At 42.0% G+C, this 16,382-nt stretch overlaps 1 protein-coding gene across 1 annotated transcript in view; it reads right to left on the minus strand.

Annotated features, from left to right (window-relative positions):
• The window catches only part of MRPS18A (mitochondrial ribosomal protein S18A), a 33,106-nt gene that overhangs the window by 13,952 nt on the left and 2,772 nt on the right, over positions 1-16,382 (minus strand). The window contains exons 2-3 of the mRNA XM_035108195.3: positions 15,470-15,501; positions 10,475-10,579 (exon numbers count right to left, since the gene is read on the minus strand). Of these exons, the coding sequence (XP_034964086.2) occupies positions 10,475-10,579; positions 15,470-15,501 (137 nt within the window). The remainder of the gene's footprint in view (positions 1-10,474; positions 10,580-15,469; positions 15,502-16,382) is intronic.

A 16,382-nucleotide genomic window follows, 5' to 3' on the forward strand; every position in this document is an offset into this window, starting at 1 on the left:
ATAAACACCCACAATTTATTAGTAGAACACATGATACATAAGGCAATGATATGTACAATTTAATAACATGCAGAAAATAATATGTACAAACAAACCAGAGAGGGGAGGGGAGGGAAGTCCTCAGAGGGTGGGAGACGGAGGGATGGGAAGGGGGGAATTGTAATTGGCGATGTATTGGAAATTTATACCGTTTAAAATTTTTTTTCTCTAATAAAATTTTTTATTAAAAAAAGAAAAAAGAAAAGCCAGCAGTCAGCTCAAATAATATGCACACCACCCACATGAGCAGTCACTTTGCCCAAGTAAGCTGTTTAATATCATTGGATTGACTCCTTGTTACAAAGTTTTGCAACAGTGTAATGTATGAAACAGCCCTGGGCTACCTCAAATGACCTGGCATTTGGGGACCAGGATGAAGCTTTCAAAGATCTAGGATTACAGCACACACTCTTACATGTATTATTTTTGAACTGTATTATCTTGTAATGCGAATTCCAAATCTTGTGTTTTTTTGCAAAACGATAGCCACCCCCCCTTTTTGTCTTGCACACTGTCTGGTTTACAGGAATAAAAAAAATATCAATTTAACTGGAGATGGAGAACTACCTAACAGCAACAGCAACTCTGAGCTATGTAAATGAAGGATGTTTTAAAAGATTTAAGATCTGATTCATTCAGTTGGACCTAGTTGATGTATTTGCCAAGTTTAATTCAATAAGCATCTCATGAAAAAATATTCAATACAATGGTTTTAAATACAAAAATTTAACTAAGGGGGCTATCGAAACAAGTACTTCTGTTAGTGCAAAGACGATTGGCTACACAACTGAATTTCCGCTCCCTGCACCTCCTAATCTGCTCTGGGTCCCCCCATGCTCTGCAGCAGATTTGGGGTATCAGGGGTGTAGTGGGGAGAGGAAAAAGGAAAGTTCCACTGTGGAAATGGAAATCCTTGCATTAATGGAACCAGGGCCGTCCTAAGCATGCCTGGCGCCCTGGCGCTACGGATCCCTCCGGCGCCCCCCCGCCCCGTTTCCCGGTGTGGTGGGTGGGCGGGCTGGCAGGTGCTGCGCGCAGCGTGGCTGCCGTCTGGAGGGCCGGCGCCCTGCGCAATCCAGCCTGGCCGCCCCCTTTTGCGCCGCCCCTGCGCGTGGCAGAGGCGGCCCCAGGCCCACACGCCTCCGGAGAGCGGCCTGAACAGCTGAGAGGCGCGCCTAGGGCTGCGCCTGGGGCGGCCTCTGCCGTGCCTCTCAGCGGGCGCAGCTGCGCCCCTGGTGGCCTGGCGCCCTGCGCCACCGGACCCGGGCCTAGAGACGGCCCTGAATGGAACTACGTCCTATCAGAAGAGATGATGTTTGTAGATGACACAGCCTTGACAGGGCACTCTGAGGAAGTTCTACAGAATCTCATCAACTCTTTTGCCCAAACCCACATGGAGTTCAGCCTTAGCATCACCCTGATGAAGATCAACATCTTGGATCAGGATGTTACCAGTACTCCATGCATCAGCACTGGTGACTACTTGCTTAAGGTGGTAGACAATTTTCTCTATCTCAGCTCCACCATAACCAGCAAGCTCTCCATCGATGCTGAGCTGGACAAGCGTATTAGCAAGATGGCTACAGCAATGTCTCGCCTCTCCAAAAGGGCACGGGAGAATGTGATGCTAATGACTAATACCAAGATATGAAGGTCTACCAGGCTTGCATGTTGAGCACACTGCTTTATGGTAGTGAGACGTGGGCAACTTACACCCACCAGACATGATCCCTCAATGCCTCCCACATGCACAGTGTCAGAAAGATTCTGGGTGTAACGTGGCAGGACAGACAAACAAATATAAGTCCTCCCAAGCTCACATTTCCAGATAATCTACGCTGGCTTGCTCATGTCCACAGAATGGAAGGTGGCTGCATCCCCAAGGACATGCTCTACAGGGAGCTGGCTTCAGGCACCAGGCCCATTGGCAGACCAACTCTGCATTACAAAGATGTCTGCAAATTTGACACAAAAGCTGGCAACGTGACATGAAGGCTGGCAACTTCAACCCTGACATGTGGGAATCCCTTGTAGACGACTGCAGTGCCCGGAGACAGGCACTTAAATTGTATTTCCATAGCAGTGACCAGAGGAGAAATGACCACTTGGAGGTGCGCTTGGAGAAAAAACGCCATGGTATATCTGCATCAGCAGACACCTTCATCTTCCCCAGCTTCAACAAAACATGTCTCTCCTGTCTCTACAGCCACAGCAGGCACTGTGACTCTCCAACAGTTTGACTTCACCCGCAAAGGCATACTTTCACTGCCTCTCGAGGCAGACGTATGCCAAACAAATTCTGTTAAGTCAGGTAGTGCTGCAAGCGGCTCAATTTTTTTTATACAACCCAAATTTCTCTTTTAATTTTTTTAATCAACATTTGTACCCCATTCTTCAAATCCAGAGAATAATCAGAGCAACTTGCAAGATTTTAAATCCACAGCACTAAACAATGAGATTAACACATAACAAACAAAGAGCATAATTCAATCTCATTGACAAATGGCCTTGGGAAATAGATTCCTTTGGGAGCTGATGAGAGAAACTTGGCACCAGATGAACCTTCCAGGGGAGAGAATGGTGAAATTGGGGCACCATCACTGTAAAGGCTCCATCTGTGGTCCTCACTAGTCATAGCACCTTGGCAGTAGCAGAATCTGATGAAGAACCTCTAAAGCAGGGGTCCCCAAACTTACCGAAAAAGCGCCAAAAATAGTTTGTGTGCATGCACATGGACCTCCCCTGACCCGGAAGTGCACCGGAAATGACGTCTGCGCAAGCACACAAACGTTATTTCTGGTGCACTTCCGGGTTGGGAGAGGCCCATGCGCACAAATGATTTTTGGCATTTTTTTCTGACCCGGAAGCACGCCGTCGTGCCGGTAAGAGCGGGTGGTAGCAGCGGGCGGGGGTCGTCGTGGTCCGGATAAAAGAGGGCTTTGGGCCGTATGTGGCCCGCGGGCCTTAGTCTGGGAACCCCTGCTCTAAAGCAGACCTGTGAGAAAGGGTCATGTGGGAGAAGGGGGCCCTTAAGTACCTGGGTCCTGTGCTAACTATATGTAGAGCAAAGTACTTTAAAAAAGAATATGAAGGCAGAAACTCTGTGTCAGGTAAATGGGATCATGATGGGGTATAGTCATGCTGCTGCAACATGCCCTCTGGCTTCTCAGTCTTTAGTAGATCAGTGCCTGCACATTTCTCTTAAAAATCAAAGCTGGACTGCATGCATATTTGGCATTATGAGAGGCATGTCAATATAGAGAATAAGAAATTGTACAGACATAAGATAAGATGTGCAAGCTAGCACTCTTAAAAAGCACATCAACAGACGTTTTAGAACACTTGCCAAAATGACTTTTGTAGCAGTGCTATCAGGCTATTCAGAGAGCCCGTAACCACCTGCCCTCATTCAATATTTAATTTTATTTATTAAACTAGTATCCTGACCTTCTTCTGAAAAGAGCCCAGGGTGGCAATCATCAAAATGTTAAAACAGTGAAATGCAGGTGTGATGTAGTGTTGGGACTAGGATCTGGGAAACCAGGGTACAAATCCCCACTTGCCCACGAAGCTCACTAGGTGACCTCAGGCCAGTTACCATCGCTCAGCCTAAACTACTTCATAGGACTGCTGAGAAGATGAGGAAGGGGAGAACTACCGGTATGTATGCCACCATGGAGAAAAGGTGGGAAATAGATAGATACAGTCATACTTACCCCCTACTTTAACAAAAAAAATCTCTATAGAAGTGCTTAGCAACTTGTTGCACTGCTCACTTTATCAATCAAGTAGCTTTCTTCAGAACAATGTAACTACAGTAGTTTTTTGGAAATCTCCTAGTTACTTTGGCCTTTACCTGAAAGTTTCAGCAGCAAGTCTGCAGGAAGCACCTCCTGCCAGAGATGGATTGTAATCTGCAAGGTCCCATCAGCAAACATCATAAGAGACCAACTTAACTAGTGACTGTATAGTTACCAGTTTGTTTTGAGAGGCTGTGCTGACAGTGCTACACCCCAATGACTGCATGTAAAGTGAACTCACTTCCATGGAGGGAACTGAAAGAAGAGTTCAGCACAGGGTGCCTCAGAGGCACAGGCCTCAGTTCAGTTACACAAACTGTTTGGGAGCAGCAGAAGTCAGTAGCAAATTTCATGCTGTTCAGAGCAGCTAGCATAATTTACATGAAATATGAGAAGATTTGAGAAAGTCCTATGCCCATTATGTTCAGGTTCCTTAATGTTCCTGTGCCTTTCTAAAATACAACACTGCTCATGTGACATTTTAAAAATAGGGAGCAGAAAAAGGCACTGTTTCTTTATCTCAGTTGTCATCAACAGAATGGGCTCGTTTCCAGGTTCTGTTTGACCAAATAGAGGCAGCAACTAATCTGCTTCTCACTTGCAAAATGTCATTTCAAAACAAATCAATTAGGTCCCACCCATTTCCAGCCATGAAAATTGTACCCTAAGCCATTTGGCTTAAGAGGGCTGCTTGTTAGCAAAAGGTCACAGCAACTTCAGAAAAGTCCCAAGTGCAACAGGAACTCTCCCACTAGCATCATCACATGGATTTATCTAAGTAACAGGGACAATGCAGAAAGATACAGCCAGGTTTTAGGGCACAGGAGAAACAAACAAGAATGTAAAAGAGTTAAAGGAGAGAAAGAGAATTCTGGCAGATTTGCACACTGCCGTCATGTTCCATGAAATTAACATTTTGTGCTAGTGGGCAGCCAAGACTGCAACCACAGATTTGCTTTAATCACTGGACAGCTCCTGGGAGAGGCTGAACCCAGATTCCCACCCCTGTAATCTGTAGGATCTGATGAAAACAACTTGGATTGAATTAATTCGAGGCTAATAAGCAAAGACTGCAGTTCTGTCTCTGCTTTGTGCTGCCAAAGTGAGATGACATTTACTGCATGATCAGACTAATCATGTTCCAAGGAAGAAAAGAGGAAACATGTTTTGCCTTCACCTCCATAGGGTATTTGATTTCTCCCACTAGGTAAACAAACTCCAAAGTGAACAACACATTTTCTGGATTTAGAGGTTCACTGGAACAGTGGACGGAACCAATACCTGAGGCCACCTGGAGAAGTGACAAGTGTTAATAATCTGACTGAACACCATCAGAATCTGAGCCAGGGTCTGTTTATACAGCCCATCCCCTTGGGTTGCAAAAGATCTGCTGCCTCAAAGTTCTCCACTGGTACTTCCAGATATCAATTTAAAGAGTTTTTGCTGTCTAAGGTTTCCACATTCTAAACCTCCCAATTTCCCAGTGGGGAAAAAAAATCTGTTTTTATTTCCAATCATGTAAGAGTGAAATAAATAACCTAAAAGAAGCAAAAATTTAATATCAATATAGCCCTTCAAAGTTTATTTACTGTAACCCTTACAATCACCCTATAAAGGTGATTAGTATTACTATCCAGTGGAGGCTGAGAGAGTGGCTTCCTTAAAGGCCACCCAGTGAATTTATGGCAAAAAAGAGATTCACCAGAGGTCATTAGCGGCTTGTCAAAATAGTTATGCCTGGAGCGAACTCTAAATTTTCACCCCAAATTTAGTTTGCAATCCCAAGTCATTGCATTCACATTACAACACCAGATACATATGTTGCCTGTCATGTCAAATAGACAATGAGAAAAAACTGCAGAGAAATGCAAAATTCGAATATCTGGAGGTATGTTAACACATAGGTCATATTTTGTAATGTTGACTCTAAGCCTGCAAATCTATCTATTTCACCTTTCAACAGAAGAATAGCACCAGCTGGGTTCTGAAATGTCAAAATCACACCATCAGCTTAAAACTAACCCTGCTCCGCACATGCCAGGAATTGGAGAGGAGTCTGGCAGTCTGCTCAAGATTGAGACTAGGAGGTCACATCTCTGCAGATCTCTATGAAGGTATGGCTTGGGGATCAGCTGCTTGCCAACATGAGAACATAGGAAGAGCCCCCCCCCTTTTTACATTACATTTATATACCGCCTTTTCCTCCAAGGAGCTCAAGGTGCTGTACATCATCTTGTTCTCACAGTGGCCAACCAGATGCCTGTGGGAAACATGCAAACAGGACCACAGCACAAGAACAATCTCTCCTCCTATGGTTTGCAATATCAGGATGAGAGTTTGCAACTCCTTGGAAGCAACACTACTACAGTGGGCTTGTCCCTGTTCAGCTCAGGCAAGCACAGCAGAGCACTTTCCCCACCCAAGAACTTCTGGATGGAACATCAACCTTGACATGGCTGGCTGATTTATTAAAAGGGAGTAATCCAAAGAGACTCCTCAGTGGAAAGGATAATACTTTGAACAAAAAACATATTACTGATAATACTTTGAACAAAAAACATATCACGGCATATGTCTGCAGAAGCAGCAAGTCTTTATGCCTTAGCCCAGAAAGTACTACTATTTGTCACCCTGTGAAGTTTGGTCCAAATACAAACTAGCTCCTGAATGGGAAACTATCAGGAGGAACACACATGACAGATGCAAACATGAAAACTTATATGTACATACATAAAAAGTTAGGCATTTAGGATTTTACAAAAAGAATTATGTTTAAAGCCATAAACTTTGAGGATTCAGCAGCATAGGCAAGAGCTGGTATTCCATGCTAAGGTGAAATCTACTGAAAATTCAGCTACAAGAGATCCTATACTGTTGTTGGCATCTGTCTTGTCTTAGGAGACAATGGAGGAGTGCGCCTTTGGGGGTGAGGTCAAGCTGTTGGAAGGTTGCAGAGCCTGCTGTGGCTGTAGAGACCAATGCGGGAGAGACATGTTTTGTTGCAGCTAGGGGAGATGAAGGCGTCCAGTTGTGCTATTGCAGATACACCATGGCATTTCTCCTCTCTGCACTCCTCCCAGTGGTCATTCCTCCTCTGGTCACTGCTATGGATACACAACTTGACTGCCTTTCTCCAGGCACTGCAGTCACCTGAAAGGGATTCCCACATGGCAGGGTTGATGTTGCCAGCCTTCAAGTCACATTTGCAGACATCTTTGTAACGCAGAGTTGGTCTGCCAATGCACCTGGTGCCTGAAGCCAGCTCCTTGTAGAGACCCGTCCTTGGGGATCCTGTCATCTTCCATTCTGTGGGCATGGACCAAGCCAGTGTATATGTTGCCGAGACAGGAATGTGAACATGCTGGGAATGTGGGCTTAGGTGAGCACATCTTAGTCTGGAATTCTGTCCTGCCATGTGATACCCCATATCCTCCTCAAGTAGTGCATGTGGAAGGCATTGAGCTACCGCTCCTGACAGTATGGAAGACTCACTTCCATAAAGCAGCACACTCAACAGGAAAGCCTGGTTCCAATACTAAATCTTCAGAGTAACTGCTGCCTTAATAAGTACAAATAGAGTATTACAAAACTTCTGAAAAAAATGTTTGGCCAGCAAAGGGGGTTCAGTAGTTGTTGAGGGTCAATCAACAATGCTTCCTAATATACCCTAGTTGTCAACTCAGCACACTGATGGTTACTTTGGGATCCTCTCAGTCACCCTTAGCAATGACACAGCCACCTTCTATTGTTCAAGCCTATATTAATTATTAAAGACAAGAAGATCACCTTCCCTAATATTATTTTTCCATGTAAGGAAGGCCGATTTGACAAAATAGACAGGAGTTATGTGTCTGGACATGAGATGAAACTCACCAGACAACCTTGGCCAACTCACTATCACAGCCTAAAAGTGCCTTACAGGATTGTTGTGAGGATGAGTTAAGAACTGTATACCATTCTTAATAACAGTGGATGCCAAATAATGGCTTGACAGTAGTGGGTAAAAAGCAGGCCTGCCAGATGTCTCTTGTTTTAAGGGAATGGCTTGTATTATCAGAATGCACACAGACATAAAAAAATAATGGGTTCTCTTAGGACAGACACTTCTCCCTTATTTTTGTCTTACTAACCTGTAAGTGCAGTAGGAGGCAAAGAATTTTTTGGAACTAACTGTGGGCTACAATATCAGATCAGCTGCTTCTGCAGTGATGTGTGTTCTTTGCTTTACAATTGTTTTGAATTATCTGTTCATTTAACATTATGTTCTTCGAAATAATACACTTGATCTGAGCTTCTCAAAAGCAAACAGCAGCTTCGGAGAAGCTGTTTTTGTTGTGCCTATGACAGGCGAAGAAGAGGGTAAATTTTTCCCACCCCCAACAGCCCCAGTGCTGACATAACTCTATACAACTACTATTTGCAGCTTAAAACAAAATACATGTGAAATTAAGCCATGTGTTTAAGGTCATATAGTGCCTGGCCTTAACACTTTCCATGCGGCAAATGTCACGATCACTTCCTAAACTTTTTATTCTGGCCTGTCATTTTCCATTATTTTCACACAAGCCTCCTCAGCCTTTTGAGAGTTTCTAAAAAAATGACTCAGTGGAGCAGTATCTTAGCAAACCCCCTTGGGATGCATGTATTCCAGACCTGCAAATTAACTCCATGTCTCTACTGTTTCCTTACCTGCTTTCTTGAAAGCTCATTCAACAAGGCCATCACCGCTAAATTCTTTATCACTTCTTTTCAATTCCTTATTTTTCGTGTTTTCCCATCTTTATTAGTGAGCCAGCCATCTCACAAACCACTTATTTTCCTCCAGATGCATTTCTAGCTCTAGCCTATTAATCCAGTTGACATTAGCTTATTCTGCAGCTTTGGCTTCCTTATCTTTAATGGTGTACTCTTGTCTGGTTTCCTTCCTTTCCATTTCCAGCATGGTATTCCCTGCCCCTTGTCTATTCCAGACTTGGAATAACCTTTGGAAAAGCAACTTTTGAGAGTGCAAACATTGTTGCTCATATTCAATGGTACTATCATTTGCTTATTTTTCTCTCCTTTTGTATTGTGTCTATTACAGTTGTATCTCTGGTTGCGGACACGATCTGTTCCAGGGTGCCATTCGCACCCCAAAAAGTCCGTAACCAGAGCGGCGCTTCTGCGCACACGCAATAGAGCACTTATATGCATGTGCGAAGCGCGCAGAACGCTTCTGCGTGCGCAGCAAACCCCCAAAGTAAATACTTCCGGGTTTGCCGCGTTTGCAAGATGAAAAGACGCATCCTGAAGCAGACGCAACATGAAGTATGACTGTATACTCCAAGCCAGTATTGGTTAAAGTATTGGTGGAAAGGTGATGTGCAAACATAGCAATGACAGCTGCTTAAGTGTGCATAGCTGCAAATCAGGGAAACAAGTGTCCCACTGGTATGTGAATGGCATGGAAGGATGTGGAATACCAGTTTATCTATATTATGGACAGCAGACTGAACAGGGTTGATGGTATCAAAAGCCACTGAGATATGAAGCAGAATTAGCAAGGTCACACTTCCCTTGTCCCTCTCCTGATAAAGGTCATCTATCAGCGTAACCAAGACCGGTTTGATGCCAAACCCAGGACAGAACCAAGAATTAAATTGGGTCTAGATCAGGGCAGCCCAACTTTTCATACCAAGTGGGCCGCAAGAGCACTTCGACAAAGAACCTGTGGGCTGCACACTGCTTGGGGTGGGGGTGGGGTGAGCGAAGCCAAAATTTGATGTCCCCCCAAGCACTCTCACTGCCTTCCCAAAAGCTGGCTAAGTGAGGCACAGGCTTTGGGAAGGTGGTGCGAGGCTCTGGCAGGGTCCTAGAGCCTTCCCAGCTCCTTCCCAAAGTGCAGTGCCTAACTTATACAGCTTTCAGAAAGCAGTGCAGGGGCTTGGGGGGAGGATTGAGTGTTGCTGTGGACCGCCAAAAAGAGGCCTAGAGATACCTGATCAACCACCCTAGTGGGGTTAATGTTTCATCCAGAATGCCCGCAGCTGCTCTGCCATGACCCTCTCACCCATCTTCCCAAGAAAAGCAACTGGTCAGTGACTATCCTCAATGAGTGAGTCCGGGGTGTTAAAAAATAAATAAATGAGCAAGTGTCCCACCACCTCTTTCAAGCCAGCAGGCACCACACACGGTGTAACATCGCATTCACCACACTTGGATCCACCCAGTCATGCCTCGCCACATAGATTTTGTTAAACATGATCAACCAGGGATTGAGAGAACATGTGGTTGGACAAACAGCTCTAAGCACCTTGTCAACACTCTCAGGCCACATCAACTGAAACTGATCTCATAAAACTTGGCTAGATGTGGTGTTGGACATCTCACACAGTTCTGCACTAACTATGGCATCAAGATTGCTACTGAGCCAAGCAATTTCACCCTCAAATTGTCTCAAGAAATATGTCATAGTGGGCCTCCAAAGGGTCCAGGAAAAGTCCCCCAGGAGCCTGTGACTTCTGAACCACTCTGAAGAGTAATTTATTCTGCTAAGAAACAGGAGAGTTATGAGAGTAACATATAGAAGTATCTGGTAGCTACATGCTATTTTTAAGCCTTGAAAATACACTACAGGGTCCTGAAGCTGTACTCACCTCGTAAGAATATTTGTGCTTTAGGTTCCAGCGACAGATAGGACATTGGCCAGAAGGATTTGGAGGAGTCGGGGCTTCCTCAACTTCCAGCATTTTACCTTCAATCTAGGAAAGAGAGGGCAGATGGAAGGGAAGATTTAGATTTCAGACTTCCAATATATATTGTACTGCTTAATTTCCAACAAGTGCACCCCCCCCCAAAAAAAAACCTTAAGGAAACTTAGCTTCTGGTGATCCAGAATACAACAAAGAATGTACTTGAGGACAAACCCAGCAGAGAGAGCAGTTTAAGCGCGCGCGCACACACACACACACACGAGATTTCAGCACTTTTGCAAATGTCAACTCAAGAATATTAGTCTGCTACTTACAAGGAAGATTCCAATTTACTGTGTAGCAATAAATTCACTAATGGGCATGGCTCCCTCTAAAAGACACAAACTGCACCTCCCTGGCCATGTATAATAAGACATACTTTTGAAATTGCTACTTTGAGGATATCAGCAAACATGGGCTCTTAAGTTGCATAAGCCTGGCGTAGACTCTTTTTTAAAAAACAGCTGCAGGACAGAGACACTTCTTCCACTGGTCAAAACTGCAGGAATGTTTATAAAAACTGGGATGGCTCTCCACAGCACACTTTCCTAAAGCGTGGTCCGAATTTAGCTTTAAATTGCTCAAACTGATGAAATTGATAGCATTTCCCTTGGGGAAGTATTTAACAACTTAGCCTATCTGACAAGAAGCATTTCCTGCCAAGCAGCTCATGTATTCCTTTTCTTTAAGCAGACCACAGGCAAGTTTTTAAAAACAAGCCAACCCCAGACCTCTCTCATTTGATACAGCCAGAATCAGGGAGTTCTTTTTAAAGTATTCAACTGCAGTCAGAACTCATCAATTTAAAGCTATCCTGAAGAAAACTCAATTTAGATGCAGTATGCCTTACAGCTACAAACTTGAGCAGGCTAAACATATTCCAAATGGCCAATTTTGTAAATGTTCAGGCTTTACTATTGATGTTTACATGCTATGATGTAAAGCCATTATTCATAGTCATAATGTATTGTAATATTCTCAACCAGTAAAAGAACTAAATGGTATATGCTATTTGTTTCATGTAGTTGTGATTGGGGGGCGGGTGCAGAAGAGATGTTCCTACTTTAGTCAGGGAAGGAACACAACTAAATGTTTTTCCTATAAGATCATTATTCATGCAACAGAAATCTACGTAGATTTGAAGAGCAGCATATACATTATGTGAAACGATTCAGAGAGCTGCATCAATCTATGGCAAAAGCATTATCAGAAGATGCTTTAAAAAGGGGCTTTTAGAAAATAGCCTAACAGTTGAGCTTTACATCTCAATATTTTTCTTTTGCAACTCTTTCCAGAATCTCTTTGAGTGAGAACTGTAAAGCTTGAAACATGTGACACCAAAGCAAGTCTTCAACAGCACCTTTTGGATTGTTTCCTCGTGTTAATTGTCATTTTTTGTAATGGTAAATCTAAAGCCTGTTTATATCTATGTTTAAAGGAAAAAGTACATAGTTTGGGAATCAACAATACAGTGGTGCCTCGCTAGACAAATTTAATTCATTCCACGGGTCTTTTCTTATAACGAAAAATTCACCTAGCGAATCCCATAGGAATGCATTGAATTTCTTTTGAATTTTTTTTTTGCCCATAGGAACACATTAATTGAATTTCAATGCATTCCTATGGGAAACCGCGATTTGCTAGACAAATTTTTCATAAAACGAATTCGTCTAGCGAGGCAACCTCCACTCGAAAAATCCTTTCGTTATGCGGAAATTTCGTTAAGCAGGGCATTCGTTAAGTGAGGCACCACTGTACTCAAACAAATTCAGTCTTCTGTAGAAGGATGGCCATCTTGAAATCATTTATAGTGAAAGAACAGAATAATTCTTTTTTGGAGATGTTAAAACCTGTATCCTTTTACTGTAACTTATTATTTTGAAATGAATATAGCTGGGTCACAAGTACACCAAATTGATTTAACATGGTTAGTAGTACACAAGAAGTATATTAAAGATGTATATTAACATCACCTGGCTCAAAAACAGCCTAACAATTCAGATAGCAAAATGTTTTATTACACCACTCAAAATGTAACATGAGTTATTCTGGAAAGGCCCAAAGATCAAAGCTAATGTTCATGCCCCCACCATGAGTATCTTCACAGAGCTTCACTAAGTGCTGGCTAGAGGTACATGCACCTTTCTCACAAGATTTTGGCTTTATTTATTTCCCCAACCAGACATTTATGATGCTAAAGAGAAAAGCAAAATGTTCCAGAAAGCATATTCAGATCACACTTATAAAATCAAGAGAAAATTAAAATCAAATGAATGACCTCACTTTTTGAGCATATTTAATTTCATCTGTGCTACATCTTTAACATCACAGAGTATTCTTTTCCCCATGAGAACATCCACCCACTATCAAAGCACAGATGGGGATTTTCAGTGAACTATCCCTCATTATTCTTGAGGATGCTAAGGAAATCTTCATCATTTAGTACTGAATATTGATGGTCTGTCAACTACAGCAGTCTTGGGAATTCTTCATATCTAGAGTGTTTTTGCTTGCCTTCTCACAAAATAACCTTTGCTTGCAGAGAACATTGCATTTTAAGCAAAAATCCAACACCCAAAGCACCACAATGCATTTTTATTCTGTAGTGTTGTGAGGTCTCCGTTTCTTCCCAGAGAAGATGTCTCTGTTAGAAAACCTCCCTATACCCAGGAATGATGTCAGCATATGAAGCAGTATTATCATATCATAAACATTTTAAGATGTGTTTTCCCCCAAGCGCACCTCAAGTGGGGAAATTCATTCCTTCTGTTTACTGACAGAGAATGTAGGGAAATATCTCCCACCCCAAACCTCAAACTATACAAGATACTTAAGGCTGTCTAATTTCTGCTTGTAACTTACAAAGATATTCTGAGAAGCTAATGATTAGGTTTTTCTTGGCTGTATTATCACAGGCAGTTTCATAAGTTATTCCTCCCACTTTCACTTGTTTGAGGAATCCTCATGGGCTAGGATTAACCTAAAATTTCCAAGTTCAACTAGCATTCCTCCACCAATTTACTTATGAAGAATTTTATACATTGCCCTTCACCAGAAAAAGATTTTATGATTTGTGGAAAAGAATCAATAAAAACCTAAAGTACAAATCAGCATAAAAAAATCAAAACACTAATGAAAAGCAGCAGACTGAGATTTAAAAATCTGTGTGTGTCTGGGAAAATAAAAGGTTTTCCTGATGCCTAAAGAACTCTCAAGGCTGTGGTATGCTAACGCTAGAAGACCGTATTCTCCTATTAGTATTTTTATATTTAATAATAAAAGCCACAATTCAGCAAACATTTGTTCTGACTTACCGTGTTTCTCATATTATAAGACATGTCTTATATTTATTTTTTCCTCAAAAACACACACTATGGCTTATTTTCAAGGGATGTCTTATTTTTTTCCTTCTCCTCCTGCCGCGGCCAGCATTGCTGCTGCGCCTATCACTATGTCTTATTTTTGGGGTATGGCTTATATTCCTTGAATGCTTAAAAATCCTGCTATGGCTTATTTTATGGGTATGTCTTAAAATATGAGAAACAGGGTAGTCCCTTGAAAGCAATGGAACCAAAGCAAGCTCCATTCCATTGCTTTCTTGGGGCTTAATCATGACAAACATCTGGTGGACCATTCAAATTCCAACCGGATAATAAATACTGCCAGAGGAGTAAAAATAATCTATGGAGATAACATACTTTGGGCAATATAATTACTGTAGGGATAACTTGGTATTTAACTTATGGAAGGAGATCTGGGGTGAGACCAGATGAAGAAATGAAATAGAAGAGGGGACTAGGAAGTGAGGCCACAGCACTAGAATGTAAGTCATTTTGTGAGCTTTGGGCACAATTTTGGGGATAAGCGGAATACAACTTGATAATCTACTACATATTTTGGAAAATTGTCTATTTGTTTGCTATGCATTTGTACACCTCTGAAGGTATTGTAACCAAATTTTGCATTAAGGTTCCTGAAATCAAGAAGCAGGTTTTCATCTATGTTTGGATAAAACTGAATGCCATTTTGAATCAAGATAATGAACTAAAACTTTCAAAGCTACACTAATTTGTTTGTTACAATTCCTGTGCAATGCTGGGTACAAGGCTGTTGCTTTTGTTATTAATATTTATCCTACTAATAGTCACTATGGTAGGCCTTCTAACACACTTGTTCACTCTTCCAAAACAGTGTTTATTAAGCAGTAAGGCTCAGCCTAGTGAATACCATATTTATAGTCTCATGTAGCTTTCAGAATTAAAAATTCTATGCCACTGTGCTTATTAAACTAAACTCCGACTTTTTGGCTTTTATTCATAGCACATTTGGTTGATATTCAAGTCGGGTGCTACTTGTCTCTTCGGGGGGGGGATTAAAAGGAAATTCCAATAAATTAAAGCACAGTAAGACTTAAATAGACACATATAGACACTATATTGTGCATGCTTCATTTCCATTCAGAATAAAAAGAAAAGTTTCAAAAATATCAATGAATGGAGAGATTTCTGAAACCCTTTTCATATTACTTCATGGTGTGGGAGCCACTGCGGCATGGTTTCTTTCTGCACCATGAAGTCAAAAGCTGAAGCAGCAGCTTCCACATACTGTTATGGTAACGTTGGGCTCTTTTGAGTATGCATAACTGCAGGCATTCCTAATCTCTGCACACACCTCTAATTTCGCACAAATTTCTTCCACTGATGCAATGGGCACTAGAAAATTTTGAATGGGGTTCAGGAGATGAAAAGGTCACCTGTTCACTCTCTTCAGGAAAAGAGGCCTAAATTTACATTGGTTACATGATGGAAATTATTCAATTGCATTTTTCTGTACAAACAAGTTGCTGCATTACAAACACAAGGTCTGAGACTTAGAAAATAAGTCAGTTATTGTACTTACAATTGTGGTGTTTCCTTCAGTAGTTTCTACAACTGCAGGTACAGAAAAAAGACAGGATGTTAGATTCATTCAAATACAATTGTATGCATTCTTGTTCAGTACAGAAATTGTGCCTATGAAACACTTGAGAGGAATGCTGTTAAAAAACTGCTATGACACTGACAGCAAATAAGCATTTCACCAAAACTGAGATAGAGGTATTTCACTTAGTGCAGGTAGAGACAGATGACACGAAGTAATTGTTTTTACTGTCTGCCCTCATAAAATAATCTCCCTAATATTGCTCCCAAAAATTACAGAAAGCCTTATTAACGCTAAGAGATGGGGCAATAAAAATAACTCTAGCCCCATTGAGGGATTATTCTGCCTTGTTTTACAGATTATTGAAATAATATTTTCATATGCATTATAACATCTCACTGGGAACCATTTCAGAACTGCTTATGGCAAAAAGCAGCCTAGGCCTGTTGTCCCTCTGAATGGCTTAGGGAGCTGGGTATGTTTAGCCTGGAGAAGAGAAGGTTAAGGGGTCATATGATAGCCATGTTCAAATATATAAAAGGATGTCATATAGAGGGAGAAAGGTTGTTTTCTGCTGCTCCAGAGAAGCGGACACGGAGCAATGGAATCAAACTACAAGAAAAAAGATTCCACCTAAACATTAGGAAGAACTTCCTAACAGTAAGAGCTGTTCGGCAATGGAATTTGCTGCCAAGGAGTGTGGTGGAGTCTCCTTCTTTGGAAGTCTTTAAGCGGAGGCTTGATGGCCATATGTAAGGAATGCTTTGATGGTGTTTCCTGCTTGGCAGGGGGTTGGACTGGATAGCCCTTGTGGTCTCTTCCAACTCTATGATTGGTTTTGGGCCACAGAGATGCATTAGTATTTGTGCTCTCTTGAATATCAGAGGGCCAT

This window comes from Zootoca vivipara, chromosome 3, assembly GCF_965207765.1.
Source record: "Zootoca vivipara chromosome 3, rZooViv2.hap1.1, whole genome shotgun sequence".
Classification (NCBI taxonomy): domain Eukaryota; kingdom Metazoa; phylum Chordata; class Lepidosauria; order Squamata; family Lacertidae; genus Zootoca; species Zootoca vivipara.